Source organism: Meleagris gallopavo, chromosome 5, assembly GCF_905368555.1.
Source record: "Meleagris gallopavo chromosome 5, MGAL_WU_HG_1.1, whole genome shotgun sequence".
Lineage (NCBI taxonomy): Eukaryota > Metazoa > Chordata > Aves > Galliformes > Phasianidae > Meleagris > Meleagris gallopavo.
Window position 1 is genome coordinate 22,589,225 of NC_139408.1, and position 26,847 is coordinate 22,616,071.

The 26,847-nt window shown below is 37.5% G+C and overlaps 1 protein-coding gene across 1 annotated transcript in view; it reads left to right on the forward strand.

Annotated features, from left to right (window-relative positions):
- The window catches only part of MYBPC3 (myosin binding protein C3), a 58,001-nt gene extending 35,358 nt beyond the window's left edge, over positions 1–22,643 (forward strand). Inside the window, exons 22-33 of the mRNA XM_010711432.2 lie at positions 232–336; positions 3,636–3,824; positions 5,861–5,995; positions 7,109–7,276; positions 8,571–8,659; positions 12,450–12,645; positions 15,689–15,828; positions 16,496–16,655; positions 17,174–17,310; positions 19,140–19,326; positions 20,550–20,592; positions 21,070–22,643. Coding sequence (XP_010709734.2) covers positions 232–336; positions 3,636–3,824; positions 5,861–5,995; positions 7,109–7,276; positions 8,571–8,659; positions 12,450–12,645; positions 15,689–15,828; positions 16,496–16,655; positions 17,174–17,310; positions 19,140–19,326; positions 20,550–20,560 — 1,517 coding nt within the window. The 3' untranslated portion in view covers positions 20,561–20,592; positions 21,070–22,643. The remainder of the gene's footprint in view (positions 1–231; positions 337–3,635; positions 3,825–5,860; positions 5,996–7,108; positions 7,277–8,570; positions 8,660–12,449; positions 12,646–15,688; positions 15,829–16,495; positions 16,656–17,173; positions 17,311–19,139; positions 19,327–20,549; positions 20,593–21,069) is intronic.
- The last annotated feature ends 4,204 nt before the right edge of the window (positions 22,644–26,847 follow it).

A 26,847-nucleotide genomic window follows, 5' to 3' on the forward strand; every position in this document is an offset into this window, starting at 1 on the left:
ATATATATATATATATATTTTTTTTTAGACAAAAGTAATTTAATTTTCTAAGCCATGAACAGCTAATATGGAATAAAGAGGCATACATGCCCCTAAAACTATTTGGATATTCCTCAGGATGGTTGGTTACTTCAGGTTTAGACTTATTATATGGAAAAAAAGAAGTTAAAAATAATTGATTTGTAAACAGAAACAGTAACAACTCCCATGCATTCCGACCTTTTTCTTCAGATGTTCCTGACCCTCCAGAAGCCCCCAAGATCAGCAACATTGGAGAAGATTACTGCACTGTGCAGTGGCAACCTCCTACATATGATGGTGGGCAACCAGTACTTGGTAAGAAGTGCTGAAATACAAAGTCCCCAGCAGTCTCACCTACAATTTTTTTTTCTGCTCCTTTAAAATGGTGCAGAAGGATTTCATACATTTATTCACACTAGGAAGGCTCACTCAGACACTCACTAATAAAGCAAAGCTTCAAACCCATCTGGACCGGCCCTTTGATACCAGGGGTGATGGTGCCCCCTACCTGTGCTGTTTGAGTCAGAGAAATATTTTGACAAGTCAGCCAGGTAGAAGGTGAAGCTAAAAGAAGTGTCACTTCAATTTCAAAACTGAAATCATCAGTCAGTATAGAAGCCTTAGGAATAACAGAGCAGAGCTGTGGCTGCACTACTCATCAACTCAAGCTGTCTCAAGCTCTTATACAAAATGTTTGTTTGTTTATAAAAAATTACATAATCCTATTTTATATACAACTACACATGACAAATCACAAACACAATTTGATCTCTTCAACAATTTTAAAACATGTACTAAAATCCAGAGGCCAAAATCATCCTGTGATGCCGCAGAAAATCTGACACAGGAATATAACCAGTTCCATGGTAAGCCCTCTGTAGTTCATGGTGTTTTTTAGACAAGACACCCTGTGATCCTAAAAAAGGAAAAGAAAACAACTAAGAATCTTGGTCAATCCTGGGGAAAAACATTCTTCTGAACCGCAAATGTAGCAATTTGTTTAATTAAGATCACTATTCAATAGCCACTCAAAGAAACCTAAAAAAGCAAATGTAAAAGACAGGAGAAAAAGATGTACATATTCTCATCTGTCTCCATATTGTTACAGATTTAGACATTCTTCTACAGTCTATACTGTCTGTATCTAACATACAGAAATTAATACCCTCTTTCCACAGTTACATGCTTTTCATGGGAGTCTCATTTCTATATTGCTAAAGCAATATCTTTATCATGCATTCTATGCATTTGGGAACATAAACTGCCCTATCAAATATTAGCAACAGAACCAGCATGGTCTTTTTCTCTTCTTTTTATCTATTTTAATTGCAATTCAATGGTATGCAAGTTCCTTGGTTCTGACAGCAAATTATTCCTACTGAAAAATGAAACTGAGTTGCCAAAACTTCTCCCAGTTTTGCAGACATGGATAAAGAGAGAAAAAGCAAAAACACCTATGTCGTAGGTTTTTTGCTCACAGCATTTGACTTTGCTTAAAAAGCCACTGAAAAGTAGTATACCAGAAGTAACTTTTAACATTAGAAGCGATCATACAACCTGTCACCTCAAAGGAACTTTCACCACTCATTTCACAAAACATTCTGTAGACTCCCTTGCTTGTCTTGCAATTTAACACTGACAGGAAAGGTTACTGATGCAGGATGTCTGTGCCTGTTATTCCTATCGTTCTTCATCTCCCTTCAGGCCTTGTGAGAATCATACTTTTCAGGTATACCAAAGGGGCATCTGCAAGTTTGATAGCCATAAACTTTGTGAACTCCATGGACTGAGGCTTAGTTCACAAGTTTTCACAATTTGATATATCCCTATACTATTGTAGTTGGCCAGTTACAGACATATACTCTGTAGGAATAGGTAGAAATCCACATAAAATACATATTCATTCACGGTACGTATAAATTGCTGTTCTAGATATTTTCTAATTATTCACTCCATAGCTGTAAGATCAGTAGCTTTCTAAACAAAATCTGCTTAAAAGAAGTCTATGCGCATCACAACCAAGCATACCACCTCAATACAGACAAGAAGAAATTAAATATGGCTAGGTGTAAAGAAACAGCTAACATTGATCTTTTGGAACAGGTCCAGAGGAGGGCTGAAGCACCTCTGCTATGGGGACGGGCTGAGAGAGCTGGGGCTCTGCAGCCCAGAGAAGAGAAGGCTCTGGGGGAGGGGGGGGGGGGAACCTTATAGCCTTTCAGTACATTAAGAGAATCAACAGGAAAGCTGGGGAAGGGACTTTTTAGCCTTTTTTATAGGGCACGTAGCAACAGGACTAGGGGAAATTGCTTTAAACTGGAATAGGGTAGACTTAGGCTAGATACTAGGAAGCAATTCTTGAGTGCAATGGTGGTGAGACGCTGGAACAGGTTGCCCAGCAGGGCTGTGGATGTACCTTCCTAATAGGCATTTGAAGCCAGGCTGGATGGGGCTTTGAGCAACTTGGTCTAGAGGGAGGCAACCCTGCCTACAGCGAGGGTTTGGAACTACATAATCTTAAAGGTCCCTTCCAACCCAAACCATTCTACGACTCTTTCATATAGGGTCACAGAAAAGTGATTTTACACAAACCTTCCAAACTCTTATACAGTCACTTTCCACATTAAGGATCAAGGATTACAGACTATATTCTCAGTTTGGGGAAAGGTGTTTATCTTTTAAACTGAAGTTCCTCTCTTAATTCCATCTAGTTTATTCATTCTGAAAAACAAAAACAAACAAACAAACAAAAAAACAGTATGGTAGTGTGGGAAAACCTGTGGATGACCAAAGGGTAAGAGATGTATTGAAGACTATATCTAAGCTACACTACAGTTACGCTCTACAGCATAGCCAGCTATCCCAGCTCTCTGCAATCATGCAGGTTCACTCTCCTTCCCAAGGGGAGGGAGAGTGAGGAAGCTGTGCATGGCTGAGATACACTCCATTGTAGGGCTGAAGCACAGCTGGGATCTGCACTCAATTACAGGCACTCTATAATTCTGCCTCTTAGCAATGGATCTATAAATGGACGTATATCTAGCAATTTTTGCTTTTAAAAGAGATATGAAATAATTTAAAGGGAGATATCAAATCATTCTTCCTATTAACATTTTGCATTGCAATTGATGCCGTTATTCAAGATTGCTGTAGAATGAAGTAAATTAGTTTTTAACTCATTTTATGCATTTCAAGGCAATTTCTCCTTCAAGAAATGGGTTTTCTGTTGAACTCCTGAGTCTCACGTATTTCTCCAACAGCAGGACAGAATGACCACACCTTTCACCAGCAACAATTTACTATTTTGCATGCATCTAACTAACACTGCTAACTTTGAGTAAATTAGTATAGCATGCAAAACATACTTAAGCCTAAGAACAGACATAGACAATTCTAAGTGAGGTGTACTCTGAAAAGCATAACTGTTCAGATAAGAACATCGGATAGAAAGATAGTAATAAAAAAGGAAAATTAAGGAAAATACCTGAACTTCACACAACTCAGTTATATGCAATAATGTTTGTCTCTTTGTGTCATAGAAAAAAAGGTGTTTTTTTTTCCTGCATGTGAAACAACTTGCAGTTCTTTTACATCATAAGAGATATCCCTTCCAGGCTATATTTTAGAGAGAAAGAAGAAGAAGAGCTATCGATGGATGAGGCTGAATTTTGACCTTCTAAAAGAGCTAACCTATGAAGCCAAGCGAATGATTGAAGGAGTAGTTTATGAGATGCGGATTTATGCTGTGAATTCTATTGGCATGTCCCGGCCAAGCCCTGCCTCACAACCCTTCATGCCAATTGGTGAGTTCTATCACGCTCTGTTATTTCCAGGAAAAAAGAAGACAGAACAATTTTCACCTCTTCTATTCAACTGCCCTTATGCTTAAAAAGAACGTGTTACAAAAAAGCTCTTCTATGCTTAATCAGCTTTTTCCTTTGTCATCTTCCTCTTCTCCATCTCTCATTTCCCTTCCTGCAAAGCACAGAGGTTCCAGTTTCATGAAATTGCTGATGTACATTTAGTTGTTATAATTAGAAGTGTGAGAGTCAAACTGGATCTGGAAAGGAGGAGAGCTAATTGACAGAAATTTGCCCGTCCCTCTCAACTTCCCCCGTTGCCTTATGGGTGCAAATATCACAGTATCCCACCCAGTCCTCCCTTAATCCTGGCCCCCTCTGCAGCCAAAAGGATAGCTGATTAAGAAAATATTTAGGGAATGATTTACTATAAATAATCCACCCCACTGCAGCAATACAGTGTCTCCTGCAACCTCTGAGCCAGAACAAACTAAGAGAGTCCTCAGGAAGCCTCCCTGCTAAGAGCTTTAGAAAGAGGAGCCACAAAAATACAACTAGCTGGACATTAAAATGACAAGAGTTGCTAAATCTACTAAAATCAGTGAAGGGGGACAACCTGCTGAAGGAAATAATGCAAAAACAGATGATGCAGTGAATGGGCCAGAAGGAAAGGATGCACTGCAAGAAGGGTCTTTTAATTCTGGATTTCAAATACAAAACAGCTGGTCTGCAAGAAAAGAAGGCAACAAAAAACCATCAAGCGGAGCTACTGAAAAAAAAGGTCCAAAGTTTTCATGGGATAGGTAGAGTTTTACTTGATTAAGGATAAAGTTCACGCTTACTGCTTCAGAAAAGAGGTTTGGGGTTTTGATGGTGTATACACTGTGTGGTTGCATATGCTCCCAGCTGCCTTCATCTCCTGTTTCTGGTTCACATCCTTGATTCCACTATTAATATGAAAAATATTGACATAACTACAGAAAGGAAACTGGATTATATTTATTTTTGCAGTTACTTCAGGAATTAAGATCAATTTCAATCCATTACACAATTTATAATTCTGTATTCCTCTATGAAGAACTTTTAATAGGTAAAATCTCTCAAGATTATTCAAAAGATATTTAGTTTAGAATATATACCTATGCAGAGTATGTAAAATTTCTTTAATTCTTAATGATTGCTTTTATTCCATGCATACTAAATACTACGTTCCAATAATTGCAAATGTTATTTTGAAGTTATCTTTCTGTTTGCTTATTGAAATCAATGATTTGGTAGCAGAACTTGTGCATATTCACAATTTGGGATTCTCCAGTAAGGGCTTTTTGTTTCTTTTTGAATTAGTAGACAAAAATCATATTTAAGAAGATTGAATCTAGCCAGTGGTCATTCTGAACTATGGATTTCAAAGGAATTAAGAGATTTCTGTTCTGAAAAATACATAAAATAGCTACATGTCAATGAATTGAAGGTTTTTCAGCCCAGTATTTTTTTTTTTCAGATATGTTTGTGTTACAAATGAGCAAAGCAGAACTAATGTTTCAGTAAACATATAGTCAAAAACTTCTGGCCATGTTCTTCACTTCTTGATCAAAACAAGTTACATCAAATTTAGCCAGTGATGAATTTTGTCTAACTACGATCAGGGTGTAAATACAGCACACAAATTGTATGCATTTGGATTTCCAAACATTACTGAAGACTTCTGCTGGTAATTTGACTGAATTGTTTGCAATTCTTTTTTTTTTTTTTTTTTAATTACTTTCAGAGGAGCATATGTGAACAGGAACTATTATTACAAGCACCTTTATGATGTTACAAAAGAGCCTTCTTGTTCCGCTCCCCATTACAGGAATCTTATGCCACACTTCTATCAAATGAAGTATTAGTAGTTGCATTTTACAACTGAGTTTCAGCTAAATTCTTTTTATTAAAATAGTGGTACATAGTTCAGACACTAATCGTAACTTCTACAGCCTTTGAATTCTGACAGTAACATTCCTGTTACTCGGAATTTACTTCTAAATGTTGCCTTACAGCTCCTCCAAGTGAACCAACACACTTTACAGTGGAGGATGTCTCTGACACCACTGTTGCCTTGAAATGGAGACCCCCTGAGCGGATTGGAGCAGGGGGATTAGATGGCTATATAGTGGAATACTGCAAAGAGGGATGTAAGTAAGCACAACTACTAGCTAGAGGCAACTAAACATTATTAAAATACTGCAGTTGCAAACATTTCACTGCAATATTACAATAAATAACTGCATCTAGCATCACTAAATTTGAACTCTAACCTGTGACTAACATCCTTGGCATCCATCACCAGATTTACCTGACATAACTCTAAAACCATGATAGTCACATCAACTGTATGCTCATATTCACAGTCATCATAAACTTTGACACAGGAAAGTACTAACAAGAATATCAGTGTTGTTCTATAGTCGCTCATACTTTTGTCATACTCAAATTGTGTATTCTCTAAAACCAATACAATACCATGAGTGTAAGGAAATTAGTCAAATTTGCAAGTAACTGTTACCTCTTGGAATACCTGTGGTCCAATAATAAAAAATATGACTGCATCATATCTACAATGTTCAATGTACTGTATTGTGATGCTACAATATAACACTCATATTTAAAAAAAAAATCAACTAACAAATTTATAATTATTTCAGTAATGGAATCTTCTCTGACAGGAAATTCAACTATCGTATAACCTTAGCTAGGGTTTTTACAGGGTATAATTTATGCAGAAGTCATTTCTAGCCTTTAATGAGATATCATTATGAAATTACCAAAATCTTCAAGCCATCATCATAGAAGCATAATTTTATTGGTAGTATTTCTATGACATTAGCAAAACTTAGTAGGCTCTACAAACTTTGTTTTACAGCATCAAATGAGAAAGTAAGAATACATTCCAAAAATTATGTGCTTTGGACACCCATAGAAAATAAGCTTCAGGAAAAAAATGAAATTGAGGCTTCACTTTCTAGCCACTTCCAAAATGCTTCCCTCTCCATCTTCTGCTAAGAAAATATATGTCAAGAAACCCCACAGCCCTAAGCTCTGTGAAACAGAATGGTGAAGAGACAACCCAAAGTTGATCCCATACCCGTAGATCAAGAGTTCTCTTCCAGTTCAGTGTGTTCCATTCTAAGCATGGTATTGCAAGTTAAATCCATGTTACCTCAATACAAATTTTCTTTCAATTGTAGACAAGGCATCCATTTGGAAAATTAATAAAATATTACAAAATAAAAATCCTGTACTTGCAGCTGCAGAATGGACTCCAGCTCTTCCTGGCCTAACTGAGCGAACATCTGCACTGATTAAAGACCTGGTCACAGGTGACAAACTTTATTTCCGTGTAAAGGCTATAAACTTGGCTGGTGAAAGTGGAGCAGCAATAATCAAAGAGCCCATTACTGTTCAAGAGATCATGCGTGAGTATTTAGATTGAATAAATCTCAGTCATCTATTGTCTATGGTCAAAATTCTAATTGTACACAATGCAGAAAAATCCCAGCTCTGACAAGGCTGTGCTGCCTTCTGAAAACAAATCCAAACAATTCTGCCACTTTGACTTTGTGCTAAAAGTCTTCTGAACCAGAGAACATTGCCATCCTGTCCAGCCCTTCTATTTATAACATGTAGCTGTTAAAACAAAAATCAAACTTGCAAACTATGTACTTTTCACCTCAGATAGTGTCACTGTCAGCATTCAAGGGGCCAGTTTTTAATATCTGGCTCTCTGCTAGGAAAGCTGTTATATTACTGCAAAATGACCACATTCACTGAGGCAAGAGGTCTCTTCAAATGAAAGTAGTTATCTGAACTTGATTGTTCTGGGTTATTAATTAACACCATGTTTATCACCCAGCAGTAGAGGATTACAAGTCATTTGACTGGAGTCCAAAAGATATCAAGGGCTGCTAATAATGGATTCTTCAGCCTTGACTCACACAAAGTGTCTGCCAGAGTCTCACTAACAGCAAAATGACCCAGTGTAAATGAGAGCTGCAATGCAGCTCAAAACTAAATGGACAAGATGACAGGTACTCCAACTTAGGTTGATATACTCTTCTAAAAATGACTGAGAAAAGAAAAATGGACACAAGGAGAACGTAGAAAGCAGGGATTGAAAGAAAGAGCATGCACTGCTGTCCTTTAGTGAAAAGGAAGGTGTGCTATGTTACTCCACACCTTCCACCTCAAAGTACTGTAACTGAATTACCATAGAGAGGTAAAGGCGATTCACCGATTGCTGTACTTTCTAAGTCCAATGTCATCCAAATGGCAATTTGCAAGGGGCTGTGGTAACAACAGAGCAACAGATTAATCGTCATCTATAATTACATTTTCAATTCAATATACCCCTTTTACTACCTGATAAAGTTCTCCAAAGAAATAAAGTCCACCCAGAAGATTCACATCAAACAGAAGTCACCCAAATCTGCCATTCTGAATAAAACACTGTCTCAGAAGTCCTGCCATCAATGCAAAATGCACTGTTGTAAATACATAACAGATTTGCTACTAGATGTGTATCTTGTAGACAAATACATCAGAAAATGCTTAGAGAGCTACCTGCTCTGCAACGTAAGAACAGACTGCACCGTTTTCTTATGCTTACAAGCCTTCAAGCCCTTCCTCTTCAGTATTTCATCTTATTTGTCCTGTAGGTAATATTTCAAATAATCAAAAGCTTTGTATTAACATACTATTTCTTAACTGCAGAGCGTCCCAAAATCTGGCTGCCGCGCCATCTCAGACAGACTCTGGTGAAGAAAGTGGGTGAGACAATCAATATAATGATACCTTTTCAGGTTTGTACTGTTTTCTATTTACTCACAAGTATTTATCGTGACTTAGCTAAAGTAGTTTCCCTTATGCAAGTTCCCATTGCTCCACTTCATGAGCAGTATTAATAATCACTCTAATATCAGTAAGCTATTTTGGTTGTTTTTGTTTGTTTTTACAGTTCCAGTTGATTTTGTTTGTTTTTCATGACTTTTCTTGTCCAAGAGGAAGGATTAACTACTGTAACTGTAGAGCCCTATCTTGTTAACCACACTTCAGTTACGCAAGCTTGTTTAAACTTGTGAAAACAATTAAGCTGATAATTTTGCTGCTTTAATGTCTAAAATGAAGAAAATTTACCAAAATTGACAAGCTGCCCCACAAGCAGAGAATCTGATGAAGTTTAAGGGGTTGTATTAAAAGTATAAGACACAAATATATCACTTTTCCTTTTTATCAGTTTTCCTAATAACCTTTTTGCTCAGGACAGGCTCATCACAGCACTCCACAAGAGCTGACAGTCCTTTTCCCTCCTTCCCTCATAGCCCTAGCCGGTATGTCCTTAGTTCCCTGGGCCTTAGTTCTTGTCCTTAGTTCCCTGGGCCAGCACAGGTACATGTTGCAAATAATCCAGCACTTCACTTAAGGTATCATTAGCTGTTGCCTAACAAAGAGGATGAACACAGTCTTCCTTAACTCTCCTCAGCAAGGACACTGAGTCATCTGTGTTTTACTCTGTCATCAGTTTTAACAAAACTGTACTAAACTAATCCTAGGGATTTCTAGTCCGCAGCCTAATTTAACTGAAATGAACCAACTAGTTCTTAAGTTATTTGAGTGGCTGATTGACAGACAAATCACATAAAGGTATAGACTGCTCTTCCTAAAAAAGGTAAGGGAAACAAGAAATGCTAAATTTTAGCCAGGAAACAAAACCACAGAGTTTTAATTCATGATATATGTATATATGTGTGTGTGTGTGTGTGTATAAAGATTTTTTTTTTTTTTTTAGCTGTTCTTAAGCAATTAAGAATTATTAAACAATACTTTAAAACTTCTTAGGACACTCAAAACTGGGCATCTTTCAGAAAAGCATAGCAAAAATAACATTTTGTTACTTGTATTTTTTAGAAGTTCTTTTTATTGAATGTTTCTTAGCAAGGAAAAAGACTAAATATACAATTGCAAATTACAAATTCAAATTACAAAGAGCTTAAGTTATAAGACCATGAACCACAGAACATAGGATAGGATAGGATCTAGACAAAGCATAAGCCAATACCTTCTGTTATTTGTAATTTTTAGCAACTCTGTCAAAACTGCCTGACTTCTGTGGCCACTACTTAGTCACTTAATTTCACTGGATTTCTATCAACTATTTTGCCATGGTATCCTGAGCTAAATCCTATTTACAATTCTATCCAACTTTTGATAAGAACGTACAGAAAAAAACACAAGTGCAGTATTATTACTAACCTATGCCCTACTTACACATCAGGCAGGTGGGATTTCTGCTGAAAGGAGGAGGAGCCAACATATTATATCAAACTCTGCTAAGTGGGCAAATGATTGAAGGGGTATTACATGTTACTAGTGTGTAAGACTCACAGTGTGACTCCTTGTCAATCATGTATATGTGCACATAAACATGAAAAAGCATTTAAATTTGTTCTTCGCTATCAATAGATCTCCTTTGTCACTCACTATTCTCTCAGATTACCTATAACACATCACTGAAATAGAACCCTCTGAGATAGAAAGCACGTTTCTAGTACCTATCTGTTTATGTTTTTCACAGCCTATAAATACAAGACTATATGAAAACCAACACTGTGAACATTTGTAATCTTCGGTTACCACTCAGAAAGACCTATAATGAAAGTAGCTGATCAACAACACTAGAATAGCAGCAGCTGCAAAGCTTAATTTATAACTGAGATATCTCTTCCAATCAGCCAACGAAAAAGGATACTTCATAATGTTACAATTTCTTGTAATCATTTTTACCAAGACATTTGGGGCCAGATTCTGTGTTCAACTTATTAAATCAATCAAGAACTACTCAATCTTGTAATCAGTCAAAAAGCTAGCCAAGTATTTGTCTTGACAAACTAGACATTTAAGCAAACAAAACCTGAAAAAGCCCTTTTACTCTTATGGAACCTCTACTTCCATACAAGTAAAAATTTACTCTACAATAGAGGACTTTACTTGACAGGGTCACCAATAATCAGATACGGTGAGGAAAAAAAAAAAACCAACAAAAACATATTTCCTTTGCCTTGTTCAGGAATTTCTTCTAAAGCTTCCATCTGAAGCTGTCTCCTTCTCGTAATATTCGTAATATACATAATATTTCGTAAGAATGTTCTGAGAAAACAGACATGGTGAAGGTATACTAGAACTGGACAAAATATCCTTATGCCTAATCTTTCAGAGCTACAGGTCTGATGTGACTATACTCCTTGACAGAAAATATTAAGAAAAACAGTTGCCAATCGGGGAAAAAGGGAGATCCAAAACCACTGCTTATTCAAGGTTTATTATTAAGCCTGGTTACATCAGAATTAGTGATACATCATCAATTATGATACAACATCAAATGATGCAGAAACCAGATAAACGACTGTTCTTTAAAGAATAATAACATTTTGATTGTTTAGAAGCCTTTTAAACTGTATATTTGGACAGATCTTTGCTTGCTTCTTATAAAAATATTTTCCTAATATTACAGAAAATTAAGTGTATAGGCTTTCAGAGCAGGTAGCAGACAAACCTAGAATAAAGGCACATCAAGGCACAGATATTTCTTTTCATTCTGTCTGCATTTCAGTATCTACACCACAAGCCTCACTATCATAAACTCCCTTGGTAGCCTAAGATACAGACTTACAAAATTTATTCCAGACAGTGAATTGAAGAGCCTTCAGAGGATCTCTCTCTTAGTAGAGATGGAGAGCAATACATGCCCTATGTTTGGTGCCCTGAGCTTCAATTCCAGGGTGGCCTAAGTTGACCTAATTCCTGATCCAGATGGTCTTACTTTCTCTCTGCCCAGCCATTTTACCTACTTCTGGTATTTGTAGTGCTGTGCTTCATTGTTTCACCATGTTAATCTGACAGTAACTTTAAAATATAAACATATATTTTCTGCTAGATTGGCTACAAAAGCAGTTAATAAACATGATATAGCCCACTTCTGTTTTACTGGGATTTTTGCTGTGGAAACATACTGTAGAAGTATCACTCAAAACTTCTAGAGAACTATTATCTACCACTTTTCCCAGAAGTGGCTGAGTGATGGTAACATAAACCACACTAGCTCAATGATTTCACAAAATCATTCTTCAATGTTGAGATGTGGCAACACTATTTGTCTAGGCTGACAGTCAGAAAAACAATTCTTACTATGCAGGAACAATTATACAATAAGATTTACACCCCCAAATTATAACATTTTAACCATGATTTGAAAGATACTGAAAATGCCTCGAGATGGAGAATTTAATGTTTAAGGAAGTGAGTGAAAGGAACAATCAGCTAATTAACTCCTCAAACAAAGATTTCTATTACTTAACAATAATCAAAGTTAAACTGATCAACTGTTGGCATCACAGATGCCTGGAAAATAGGACAAGACCAGCACAAGCATTATTATTATTTTTTTTAAGCATTTAGAAACTCTACTCTTAGCAGCTTTGCATACTAAGTTAGGGTGTCTAGACTTATACAACACTATTAAAAAAAAAAAGATAAGCCAGAGAAATGAAAATAAAAACCTATTGCAGTCTAAAAAAAATTATTTTTTCTCCTCAGGGTAAGCCTAGACCCAAAATAAGTTGGATGAAAGATGGTCAAACTCTAGACTCCAAAGATGTGGGAATTCGGAACAGCAACACGGACACAATCCTTTTCATTAGAAAGGCAGAACTCCATCACTCAGGAGCATATGAAGTCACTCTTCAAATAGAAAACATGGCAGATACAGTTGCAATAACAATTCAAATCATAGGTAAGAACCCATCAACATCAGAACAAAGCGTATCACACAGTTACCCTGCTGAGGCATCCAGAGATACGTCTACCACCAAATCCCTTTCTAACAATGGCTGATAGCAGACGACCAAGACAAAGCACACAGCAGGATTTGCACTTTCCAGAATTTTCCCAGCTTATGAGCTTTCCCAGCTCATGATTCTGAAGTCTTCAATCCCATCCCCCTTAATTATCATTCTCAAGCTTTAAACTCTTTGTTAAGTATATTTTCACATATACATGTCACTCATCTTACCATTTGAATTTGAGAGTTTTGGTATTCTAGAAAATAGCTATCTTGTCTCCAAAGAAAGAAATATGAATCCTGGAACAGGTGTACTTTATTGTGTTAATTCAGCAGATAACAACAGTGAAGATAAAAGCATGGCACTAATACACCTCTATGGGTATATTAAGAGAGTTAAGAATGATGACAGGATGCAGTCTTTTGAACTTATAAAACTCATGTTTAATGCGTTACTCTGCTGAGAGTGTCTAAGTAGCTTAAGCCTTAGTGGAAGCTTGCTCTCTATTTTATACAAAATCCAGCCTCTTTGCTAGTTTTATATTGAAGGAACGGACTGCTAAAGTTCCAGTATTTTTCCCTGGGATTTTGTGAGATATATTCTGGAATCTTGAGCACTCAGATTTCAGTAACGTTCAGCCAGAATTATTCTATTTCTCCTTATTACAGCTTTACATAATTTCTTTATGACAATCTTTATTTCTTTTTTCCTTCCTCTTTTACACTGTCATCCTAGATTTCCTTCACTATGTCAATACCTTCTTACAATATGCATTTTTGGGAGAAGAACAGTATATAAACATAACTCCTAATTCTTTGAAATGAAAGATATAATGCTTTTTTTGCCTAAAATTCTATAAAACATGGTTGGCAGAATCCATATGAAGTGGTGCCAACAAGAAGCAAGAAAGCCATACCAAATTGGAGTGAATATGTTTTAATACCATCAGCTGATTCTACTCAGGAGGATGGCTGCAGTACTGCAACAGCAAAGTAGAGGCCAACCAAAACAAGATAATCCCAGCTGACTTGGATCAAGAAGTACACCCTATATACCAAAATATCTTTCTAAAACCTGTTCAAGATTCTCAATTCTAGCATGTTGCTCCTATAGCATAGTATCAAATGTCTTTCATCCAGTTTGGCACCGTAGAAAAAACACACAAACACACACTAATAGTCAAATTATACTGAAAATGGCTGAAAAAAGCAGGTAATCTTATCACAAAGATTAATGCAAGTCCAAGTTGGAAGACAGGTATTAAACTTACTACTTCTTGGGCAGCTTGCTCAACTGAAAAGGAATAAATAAATTCCATTTGATTCCAGGCAAAGAATAGAAAGGGCTTGAAACATATGCAGCTACTTCTGCAACTGAGGCATCTAATCTGATTCTTGATTTTGTCACTCTTTTGTCAGAGCTATCTCCTTCCATTTCAGTCAACAGAATCAAGTAGTCTGATAGAGAAACAGATTCTCATGCTCATTAACAGTGCAAACTGTGAAAGGACAACACTTCAAGGACTCCATAACCAATTTGTGTCCTATCACTTAGTAAGTACCATCGTAATCAGCAGAATGAAGTGACACAGATTCAAAAGTCATACCATGAAATTACTGTTTCTATGGAAAACTTTGTTCTGTGCCATCAGTAGGGCCACTTTGGTCACATTAATCAAGATGGAACCCAAGTAGAAAGGCTCAAAAACACTGCTGATGGAGTTAAGATTGGTGACAATTCATCTAGATTTTTGACTGCCTTCTGACAGAAATCAGACCAACTCACTACCAGTTCTTGCAATAAAATGCACATGGCAATTTTTGTGAGAACCTTACAAACTTTCTAAACAGGTTAAAGAGGTTAGACTTTTTCCTTTTCAAAATAGAGCAGACTGTTGTTGCCAGATTCCCTCATCGTATTTTCAAACAAAGCAAAGATGCTACATGTTATTCAGCTTGTGCATCAAATGCCTTTCAGTAATCCTGCATTTTCTTGTTTCAACATGAGTTATGTTCCACAATGTACGTTTCAGATTTTAGTTCAGAATTGTTTACTTCTGACATAGAAACACCATTTATGTAGGAAACAAGAACTTCAGTACCTACTGCGGTACTTCACAGATGTCCTTGTTGATAGGTCTAAGGGTTATAATAGTGCACAGGACTGGAAAAGATCACCTGGTTACTGAGATCAGTTCCCTACAGTCATTGCCACCATAGAACTTGCTCAAAAGTGCTGACAGAGCATTTAAACACCTGAGACCACTTTTCATGGCCAGAAACTTAAATGCACAAAAAGTTTATTTCTGGGACAGTAAAGAAGTCTGAATTAATGAAACAGTTCAATGGTTAGGAAAATTTCAGGTTACAGTAGTGTTAAATAAAATTGCATATCACAAATTGTATTATAGGATATCTGGCTGGAGTTAAATGATTTTTTTCCATTAGTATCCTATTTCTTTTCTTCCTGCTCCACCCTATCACTAAAGTTGTGCTATGCAGAGAAAATAAATTATATTAAAGACTCAGAAGGAATTAGCAACTACTGTCTCAGCACACTCTAAAACTAGACCAGAAAGTTGTTGAGCTGTGTTAGATATAAGCTTTCATCTTGGCTTTCACAATAGCTTCAAAATCCCAGCAACCTCCACTTTTCAAAAGGATTCATTCTGCTTTCCTTGTTATGCATATTTTTTAATTAGCAAATTCAAAAGATTCTTTTTCAACTTTAAGGAAGAGTTTATCTCACCAACATCTACTGTCTTGCCTATATATTTCAGTAGGCTCCAGGCATCCCAGGAAAGTATTGAAAAAGGCATTTGAAAATTTCCCAACTTTCCTGTTTATGGTTTCAACTTCACATAAATGGAGTGTACTGCTGTGAAACAATTATAGATTGCTATCAAGCTCTATTTTTACTCTACATGGGAGGAAGTGACAACACTTTCAGCGCCTGAAGCAGAAGCTAAGTTTTTTTTTCATGTCTCCTCTGCAGATAAGCCTGGCCCTCCTCAGAATATAAAACTGGTCGATGTTTGGGGATTTAATGTTGCCCTGGAGTGGACACCTCCACAAGATGATGGCAATGCACAGATCTTGGGCTACACGGTCCAGAAAGCTGACAAAAAGACAATGGTAAGCTGCACTGAATCCTTGCAGTTCTAAGGAGCTTAAACACCTTCTTGCTTAGGAACACAGATACCAAATGAAAACAGCTAAATTAACGACCCTCAGTTGTGCGTCCAAGGTGTCCTCTGGCACATCAAAGGCAGATAAACATTTAAGAGTATAATCTAAAAAGAACCAAAACACTAAGTGGAAAAAAGAAGCATACACAGCCTGCCCCATCTCTGGTCGTGACTGGACTGATGCTGTGAAGGTGTTCTGAATCACATTTTTGACAAATACAGAGATAAACTGAATGGGAGGGAAGAGCTCAGTGCTGGGCATCTTAGGGAATGTACTGGGACAAGCAGTTTTGTCAGGCAGACTGGGAAATGCCTCTCTCAAGGAAGGCCCCATCAAATAGATGTTCTCATCAGGCTCCCAAATATAAGAAGGGCTAAAATGTAAGGAGGTTTTTCTTGTTGCTGTTGTTGTTTTTCCAAAGTGCAAATATTCATACAACTACATAAGCCAGAAAATAGAATAAAGCAGGTCAGCTGATCTTCACAAGAAAGAACATTAGCGTTCATTTCCCAAGCTGTTAAATACCTGTCTTTCCCTTGTAGTAAAAATGATCTCTCCATACCATGTCTGACCTCTTATAAGTATCTTTCTAAATAGTGCAGTTTTGTTGCAGGAATGGTACACTGTTTATGACCACTACCGTCGCACAAACTGTGTAGTGTCAGACCTGATTATGGGCAATGAGTATTTCTTTCGAGTCTTCAGTGAAAATTTGTGTGGATTGAGTGAAACTGCTGCAACTACCAAAAATCCTGCCTATATCCAAAAAACAGGTAACATTTACTATTAAAAACAATCATTACGAAAGCTGCTAAGTACCAGAAATAATACGTTTGTAAATGAAAAATATAATACTAGTAGATGTACCACCAGAGATATTTTCATTACTAAGTAACTAGCACTCACAATGTATTTTAGCATCAAAAGCCTTTATTTAGGCAGACTTCTGTAGAAACTGAATATTTTTTCAAAAAATACTTGATCAGACACTTTTCCTAAACTATAGTGTTTCCAGAAAATAATACAGCTGTGTGGTTATACTTATATTCTAGGGTTAAAAAGATTTACATGATGAAGACCGCAGACATGGTTATCACATGTTTAACAAAAGCAGAAATTCAATCACTGTGAGAATCTTCCAACCAAAGAAGTACTGCATTTTCAGTGAAACTCAGTATTAAAATCTGCTGCATCATTAAAGTCACACAGCTAAAACAATGTGACAGTTAGGGTGTACACAACTCACCAGAACTGAAAGCAGTTATTACTACTCTGTTTCTTTGAATTGCAGGCACCACTTACAAGCCACCTAGTTACAAAGAACACGACTTCTCTGAACCTCCTAAATTCACTCACCCTTTAGTAAACCGGTCTGTGATTGCAGGATACAACGCTACACTCAGCTGTGCAGTGAGAGGAATCCCTAAGGTACAAAATATGTCAACTACCATTGATACAAGCCAAGATACTGCCTTGGAATTCATGCTAGTTCAGTGTAACTAAAATAACTATATTGAGGAAAAGTACACGCCCCTGAATTATCACCCCCTAGAGATAACAGTTGTACACAGTATCAGATCCACAGGAGTATCTTTTTGACTACTTGGGTTATTTTTCAGCTGTTATGCCTCACCTAGTTCACTAAACACAGTAAACCAGTGAGTGCAGTGCAGGTAGAATGGGGTAAACACGTAGATAGGCAATACAGCAAGGGAGACAGAGGAAAGGGAAGAGAAAGACTTGCAGCTTTATGCTAACCTTGCCATTTGGACGGTTTTGCTTTTGTTTAAAATCTCATGAGAATATTTTCTCACTCTAAACGTATTTGTTGAAGTCTCTTTAGAGAGAACAAAAAGTAGATTTTTTTTTGTTGTTGTTAGAGTCAGGAACAAGAAGTAAAAACTGTATCAGCTAGGAGTTAAATTAAGGTTTGTCAGAAATGGGAAACAGACTTTTTGACTGTAATGAAGAAATTTACCACATTATGATGTAATCATGTCATAAATTTAAATGACAAAAAAAACGCAATATCCTTTTCCTTCCCCCTTCAGGCTGCTAATCTTCATCTCCTCTCCATCTCTCAGGCCCAGCACAAGGACTTGATAGCTATAAAGCAAAACAAGATCACTGCTTGTTTAAATTAACTCAGGAAGCACAGGCACATAAGCAGCTGCAAAACAAGAACAGCGCAGAAGAAACCATAGCAAGGGCAGACAAAATCCATCTCCCAGCAGCTGCCTCAGGCTACATCAATGACGTAATTATAGTGTTAGCTGAGATGTTCCCTCTTGGTCATCTGACCCTTTTGAGTTTCTGTATCACTTCATTGTGTAACATTTTTACACTTCCTATTTTACAGCTGTTCAGTACAGTAGACGGAGTCTTTTGAACCTGCCTGCCAGCTCTTCCTTCTACATTAGCCCAAAAAACACAGTCTTCCTCTTTCAGCGCATCTCATACTCTTGAAGGAGATTTTCAGATGCATTTCTGAACTTGCATTGCCCAAATTAACCATAATAAAAAACTCTATATCTAATGGGAAACTCGGCAACAGGAATTTTTCAGAGCAGCTGATGTCAATGCAAGATTTGCCATTCTGAAAAACTGTTGGTTACCAAGTACTTTAAGTCTATCTCTCTATTATGTGTACCAGTGAGCTTGATATAAACAAGAACAGTTTGTCCTACACGTTTGTCATTTTAAAAATTTCATTTATAAAAGACACTGGAATCAAAACACGATGACTTGAGTTGCTACCAGGCCAACAAGCTGAGCAGGAACTTGATTTTGAACATTAAAATTGCTAAAGATGTGCTAAGTGGTTTGAAAAATCCTTCCCCAGACCTAAACAAACCACATTCTGTAATTCTGCTCTGATAATCTCTGCAGTTTAATTCACTTTATGTAAGGTAGCTGAAGCACTGAAAAATATTTTAATGCGCACAGTGAAATAATCTCTGAAGGAATGGATTTGTAGCCAGTGTAAAGGTTTTAAAAAGTCACACTAATTTGTGGTATAGAGCTACGTGTTCTATATGCTATTTGAGAGTTAAAGAAAATTCTTAACACTTGAATCATAAGCTTCACGAGTTCGTACTTGGAATGAGCAGGGGCTTCTTGAAAAATAATTACTGTTGCTGTGCAATGTGCAGCCCCCACAATGCATACACTTTTAATGGCTAAACTAACATTGTTAGACTAGCAGGAAGTTCCATTTTCTGCCTCCTTTTTTAAAATTCTTCTTTTGTGTTCCTCAGCCAAAGATATTCTGGTACAAAAACAAAGTGGATCTCTCTGGGGATGCCAAATACCGCATGTTCAGTAAACAGGGTGTGCTGACCTTGGAGATTCGGAAACCCACTCCATTTGATGGAGGCTTTTACACCTGCAAAGCTGTTAACGAGCGTGGTGAAGCTGAAATAGAGTGCAGACTGGACGTCAGAGGTAATCAGATCAATATTATGGATAACACTAACTTTGCAGGGAAAAACCAACAATAATGGTATTTCAAAAAAAAACAAAAAACAAAAAAACCCACCACTAAACATCATTGTAACACTGTAACAGGATGGAAACTGCAGCAACAGCATAGTAGCAAAGTCCTAGATTGCAGAAAGTGAGGATATGCTCAAAAAAAGGCAGTCCTGGACACAGAAACAAAGGAAATAATCTACCTACCTACTCAGGGACACAGGGAGCTCCAGCAAAATACCCTCACCTCTACTGCCAACCCTTAAATGAGGTCTGGGAAGGGGTGGATCTTGGCTCCAGCTTTTCAAGTCACCCAGGTGCATTGCATGCAGCTGAGCTCCCCTAGGTTGGTCCTGCCTTCCACCAGGTGCTCAATCACTGCTTCAAGCCATGACTCAGCACTTCCACAACAATTAGCTAACATTATCTAAATTAATCTACATTTGTTGATTACACACAAAAGCAAGATGGCATTTTTCAGGCTAAACTGTTACAAGATAAATAAATTACTTGCTAGGCAACACAGGGCTTAAGATAGGTATCACATTTCTGAGCTGATGTTTCTAAAGGAGATAGCACAGGAACAGAGACCTATCAACAAACACTGCATTGTGTGTAATTGTTCTAAACTCATGAGCTCTACTCTGCAACGGAAGTTTGAACTTCCATGCTATGACTCCAAAGTTATGCTGCTAGATATACGTAAACTGCTAGATATACATAAGAGGTAACATATGCTATGTTACAAACAATTTCCAGGTGGACACTGATATTTTGTTTAGCACCACAGTAAGGAATATCAACTAAATATTTTCAGTAAAGCCACCACTAACGTATCTATTTGACAACATGCTCATCTGAGTTCTGAAAGTCAGCAACACTGCTCTGCCAAACTCAATCTAAGAGCTCTGAGAAGCCTAGCTGATGTGTGGCACCTTATTAAGGCACATATACTATGTTCAGTTCAACAGTTGCCTCATGTACTTCTGTTCAGTGCCATCCGGCACACTGTGGAAAGGGCTCAGAACTTATTTTCATCATCTTTCCAAGCCTGCTTTAGGAACATCAATATTTCCTTAGGACTACCAGAGATAAAAACAACTATGACAGAGATTCCATATTTATGCTTCAGCAACAACAGGTCTCAATTTAAAATTAGCTTCCTAATAACTTTGTTTTTTTTCCCCATCTTCCAGTACCTCAGTAAGACGCTGAATCTCAATTCATTCACACAGCAAGGTATGAATCAAAATAATTCAGCCAGATAAAGGAACAAAGGGTGCTTGGTTATATATAAGAATAAACATTGTTTGTTTTTGTTAGGCCTAATGGAATTTTGATAATCTGGGGGTGCATGGTCTGATTTCCATTTGTAATTATCATGTGATCGCATTCTTACAAGACAGTTTGTTTGGGTTTTAGTCAGTATTTCACAGGTCCCAACCTTCACTATGCTGTGCACAGTGTAGAAACCCATAAAACTAATGGAGTACTTAGTTTATTTTTTTCTTTAACTCACTAGAAGCACCTCCTCTATGAGACCATTTGCTATTTTATTAATGTGAGGAAAACTGTCATCAATAATGTGTGTGCATTACTTGAACCAAATGTGGTTAAAATTATTCTGCATCTAGAAATGTAACATACATTGTAAACATTTCAAACATGAAATCGATGTATTTGACACTAAATCCTTCTCCCTGTTTTCTGTCTCAGCCCTGGAATGGAATTTGAAGAGATGAAAAATGAAGAAATTAATGAAGGATGATTTCACTTACACTTAAGAGTTTTGCACACGTTAAAAGTCATTCAATGTGTAGCTGCTGCAAAAGTAATGCCTCCTACTTATTTTAATGGAAACTACAACAGATACAAGAGCACAATAATACTATTTGATAGAAAAAATTCTCAGCTATAAAACACTTTCCTTTTCTTTTCCCCAGCACAGTCACCACCATTAGCTAAGCATTTTCACCAGTAATAAACAAAAGCCTGTACGCTGTGTTCATAACAGTCCACATCAGAAGAAATGACAAACTGTCACTGTTGCCACTGCCTCACTGTGCTCACATCCACCGTTTGGTCTCCATAACTGTCCAGCAAATGGTGATGAATGACAATGGGTGCCATTTTCCCTGCACGGAGGAGTTCAGTTCCACACCTTTGCCTCATACGCACTTCCATGGCAGGCGCCATTTTGTCAGACTGCCCCCCTGCTGCCATCTGTCACACGGCAACAAAATGTAATGGGATATTGGTGGGAAGGTTCAACCTTTGCTGCCAAACCACCACCATCTGCCTCTGGTGTCATGGGCTGACATCACATAGGAGGCACTGCTTTTGGAGCAGCTCTCATACAAACAAATTATTTCTAATATTGAATCACTTTTCCTTATATTGATCTCTGCACAGTAGAAAGTAACTTCCAGCTCTTCTGCTTTTACTGCCAAGCCTTGAAATATCCACTTCCATGCTCTTGGGCATATATTTATAGAAGCACGTCTGAAACACACCGTTTGAGAATCTATGGGTTAGGGTACTGCTCTTATTTATACAGGAAGTAGTTTATCTGATAATTACTCACTACTGTTTTTTTAGCTTTTGAAAAGACACCCACATAGACTTTCAGGTATTAGATGTTTTTCCAGCCAGTCATAGACATCACCCTCATCTACAGAGAAAACATTGTACGTCAGATGAAAGATGCAAAGAAATACTATTTGCACATTAAAATCAAAACAAAAAGCTTGTAATAAATGCAATAAGTTTACTATCATCAGATATCACTGGAGGCTTTTGAAAGTCTATGAATGCTATGTACATTATTGCAGATAATTATGTCTAATTACGAGAAATTGGGGAAATTGTGGCATTTTTTTGTTTCTCACTTATTAGTTTGAATAGGATTTGTTGGGATTTTTGGACCTGCATTAGTTTCTGGCTAGAAAGTATTTCTTCATAAAATCACAATAGCAGAGAAAGTGAGAAGATGAAATTAATCCCGGAAACAGTGTGTTTGGGAAGAAGCAACAGAAAGAGCTAAAGTAACACTATTCCCCTACCTCCATGATGTCAACTGAGAAGGTAAAGAGTGCCTGACGCATCACATTAGTTGCACTAAACAAGCAATTGTATCTTCATAATTAAAACACTTACGTAACGAGATATGTATTTTAGTTATTTTATTATAGTATCAGAACAAGGACAGATCGTGAACATCAGTGTCAACATTTGTCTGCAATACACTGCTGTTACTCTACAAGTAAATAAAAGTATGGAAGATATGCAAAGTCGTCTACACTGTTTTGTTCTTTATTCTTCCAAGCAACACTATTATTCTAAAAGTAAGGCACGTGTAATACGTAGAAGTCAGAAATGTCCTACATCACAAATAATTTTATTACCTACTACTAGAATGTTAAGTGGATTTACAGGATCAACCCAGCATCTGTGGGACAACAGCTATTGCAGAGACTGAATTGCAAGAGCTTAGATTACAAAGGACAGTTTATCCTAAAGAGAAGCAGGTGCTATAACAAATACTTTGTATTATCAGAAAGATGTTTCATGAAGAGAACAGATTTTCATGCTGTAATAAGGTACAGTACTTAAAAAGTACAAAAATAAACCAAAAGACACTAAGAAAATGGCATCTTCCACTTGAATTTTAGCTATTCAACATGAGCAAAGTGCTTTCGGGAAAAGCAGTACTTCAAAAGTGAACATTTATTTTCCCTCTCAGTAATGAAAAGAAGTACACTGTATTAAATGTTACTCAATCATATTTTTCACGAAATGTTCAAATGGTCTTCAAGTCCAAAATTCTACCATATGCATAGATATCTCTCACATACATGTAAATCCAAAGCTAAAGTTACAAAAAAAATAAAAAAATAAAAAAACAATAAAAAAAACAAAAAACACCCCAACCCACTCCAGTTAATTTTCTGAAAACATGAATCCTAAATGCAAAAAAAAAAAAAAAAAAAACAACACTGCTCACACACCAAAAAGAGGAAATGAGGCAAGGTGCATCCACAAGATCAGAACTTTCTAATGGAAGTTCTAGAAAGATCCTTACAAATTTGTGTGTTTATTGCTGTTTTCCAACCATTCTGTATCACAATTTATCTTTTCTATTTCTGATTGTGATCTTGACCATACAATTAATTCATCATTAATTTTGGGTTGTTAAGAAATACATGCATTATGTTCATCTCTATTTAATTAAAACTAATAAACTGAGCAACTTCTCCCATATGTAGCTGGCTAAAAACAATAAACCATGTCAATTTCCCGCAACACACCTGAAAACCTACATGACAAATAATGGTTTTTAACTTACCTTCTCCTATGTGGGATTTCCTCTGCTACAAAATGAGATTGGCTTATGGTTTCTAATGCTTTGGCAAGTATTTGTATGCTGCAGTTGCAAAGTACTATTAGTAGTACTACTATTATTTTCTTTTTTTGCAAATGTGCAAGGTAAGATCAGTTGTGAAAACATTATTAACAAGGACCAGCCAATTTAATAAAACAAATCCACTAAAGTGTTGCATTTAAATCTGATAAGGATCTGTTTGATCCTAGCAAAGGGAAGCTTTGCTTAATAATCCTCATAAAGAAGTCACAAAACTGAGTCATGGAAGGAAAGCAAACCTTACCAGTACTCCTTATTTTCTTCAGTTACTTTATGAGTTTGCCTCACAGTGCAAATCTTGACTGTTATTCTGCAAGAGAAAATAAATAAATAAATAAAAGCAAAACGAATTAATGGCTGAGCTGCACTCTGTAAATACAGTAAAAGAGCAACGCTTGAAAAAAATAATGCAACAAAAGAAAAAAGGATGAAGGAGAAACAACAGAACACGAAATCCGGGAGAGAAAAATAAATAAATAAATCAAAGCCAAAGTATATCACACCTAACAAAAAACCTCTCCTTCAGGTGCAGTGCTAAAATGCAGTAAACTCAGGGACGAAGGAGTGGCTCTTCTGTGCAAACACCAACTACTGTCTTACTAATTACTCTGCTGTTACACCGCACTACCCGAATCGCATTTAAACGGTACAGCACTGAGCTCCTCTTCGGGTCACTCGCAGGCTTCACTTCATGGCGGTGACACGTATGTTTTATGCATTTATTTATCTGCCTCCTTCAATTCCAGCGCCTGACTTTTAGGTAGCGGAGGTGCGACGGGGGAACACCGGAGCACCACCTCAGCGCTTCCCGCCCAGCAGCGCCACGTGCCGGCCGCCTCGCGCCGCGGGAATATCGGCCCGCCGTTGCTTTGCGACAGGAGGCAGCGCGGGACTGGCCGTGCCAGGGATCACCGAGCGTGCACCGCGTTCCTTTCGCAAACCGCCGCTCAGACGCATACCTCGCGTTTCATATCTTTCCTTCGCGCTACAGTTTTAAATAAATTTAAAAGTAAGATTCTAGGAGGCCCCTTTGCAAGAACCTGCTGCGAGGTTTGCGAAGGCTAAACAGAATCGCTGCAAGCTGAGCATAGAGCATTATGTAAAGGTTGATGGAGTCCAGCCCATCCCACCAGAACGTTTAAATGGTATAAAGGGCCCTACCAGCACGAATTCATCCTGTTCCCAGAGAAGATAAGAGTTCATTGGAACCACCTGGCAGGGGGAAGAGTAGCAGTCTGCCCATTAGTGCCTCAGCACCTTTGTTTTCAGACAACTTCAAAGAAAAGCCACAAGACAGCTTGGTATTTGATACTGCTCTTCTACAAAAGGCAACGATAATTTTTAGTGACTTTTTTGAATTTGTCAAAGCTTATTATATCAAACAATATATAAAAATTGAATTTGACTCACTGAAAATTAGTGAGAGGTCAGGAGTTTCCTACATTATCGTAACAAAGCTTTTCCATTTAAGTTGAGGTAAATATCTAACATAGCCTCTGCAGGAATCCTTCCTAAGATCCTGCAGGAATCATTCCTTCTAAGAAAGTATTCTTGTGCTAAGTGTTCTGTGAGAGGTCTGCAATTGAGTAGAATGCATACAAACAGAAGAAAATAGCAAATCAGTGGCAATTCCTCTTTAACTTAATGTTTCAATGGTCATTCAAATGGGGTCAATGAAGGAAAAGGTGTTTTGGGAAGGTACAGAAGTCATTTATGTTGCCTTTCTCGCAGAAGGTCTTTAAATTAAAATCCCTTTATGCATTTAGGAGAAAAGTTTGGCGCTATCGTGTCACAAGGCGCGTTTAGAAATAAAGCCATTCCTGTCTCCTCACAAATGATTTTTTTAAGAACAGTCCACAGAGATTAAAAATAGCCCACTGATACCTTTCAAGTGCCTCCCAACCACAGACCTCTATATTAGGGAAACAAAAGCTGTCACTGAGATATCCTTCATCTGTCTTTGAGAGGGTCCATGTAACAGTCTGCATAAGCGATGCGTCTTAGAACAGATTGAACTGGTGAAAGTTTGAAAAAAAACAAATAAGAATAGCTTCATTTGTGTGGTCCTGATACGGAACAAAAACATCTGCTATCTGTCCCAGGCAGAAGTGCTGACAACAAGCAGCCCTAAAACCACAGGTAACTATCCAGTTAGCTACGAACGCATTTCTGGGACATCTACTTCAATGCATACAAAATACCTGTGGATAGAAAACCATTATTTTTAGGTTACGAGCCTGTTTTAGACAAATTTTCTAAGGACAGATGAAATGTAACTGTTTCTAATAAGGAATGCAGGGAAGAGCTGCTGCTGGGAGCCAGCATACACCAGCAGAACTGATACTAGGTATTTTTCCTGTTCCCTAATGGCACTCTTGCACTCCATCCAAAATAGTTTAAGTGCAAAAGAAATAAGAGGCTGAGGGATGAAAGAAAATGAAAGAGGGTGACAGAGAGCTTGCTAAGAGCTGGAGAGAGGAAAAAGACTGACTGGAAGTTGGGCAGAAGCCAGGTGAGCAGGAGATTGGCTAAGAGTGCAGCCTGGACTGCTTGGGCAGAAGCTGAAATATGATTTACACAATGATGGTGGGAGAGATAAGTACCTATGAATAACGCTAAGGGAAATGGAAAGAGACATGATGAGAAACTGAGGTTCAGAACTGAGAGTGGCTGGCTGAGTCTAGGCCAAGAAATTAAGTGTGGGGAAATTGTGAGGAATCCAAGCGGGGAAACTGGAAGAAAACGGAGAGACACTGCTTGCCATCCAGGATGTTGAGAAGACAGGCACTTTCAGTGGCGTTACTGAAGGAAACTGAACAGGCAAAAAGGAGTGAAAGAGGAGGAATGGAAATACAAGAGGTTTCATCTACTTGAAGAAAACAACTGTTTAGAGCTTTACTTGGTATTTTTCCTGCCACCGTTTGTTCCTTTTTGTGTACAGCTATTTTGGGAGAAGGGGATTTCTATTTCTATGTAGGTTCCTAAACCATGTTTATCACTATAGTAACTGTTGTAAATAGAAGCAGCACTGTTTGCCCTTGGCTGCTACTTGTATGGTTCTTTCTTTGTAGGAC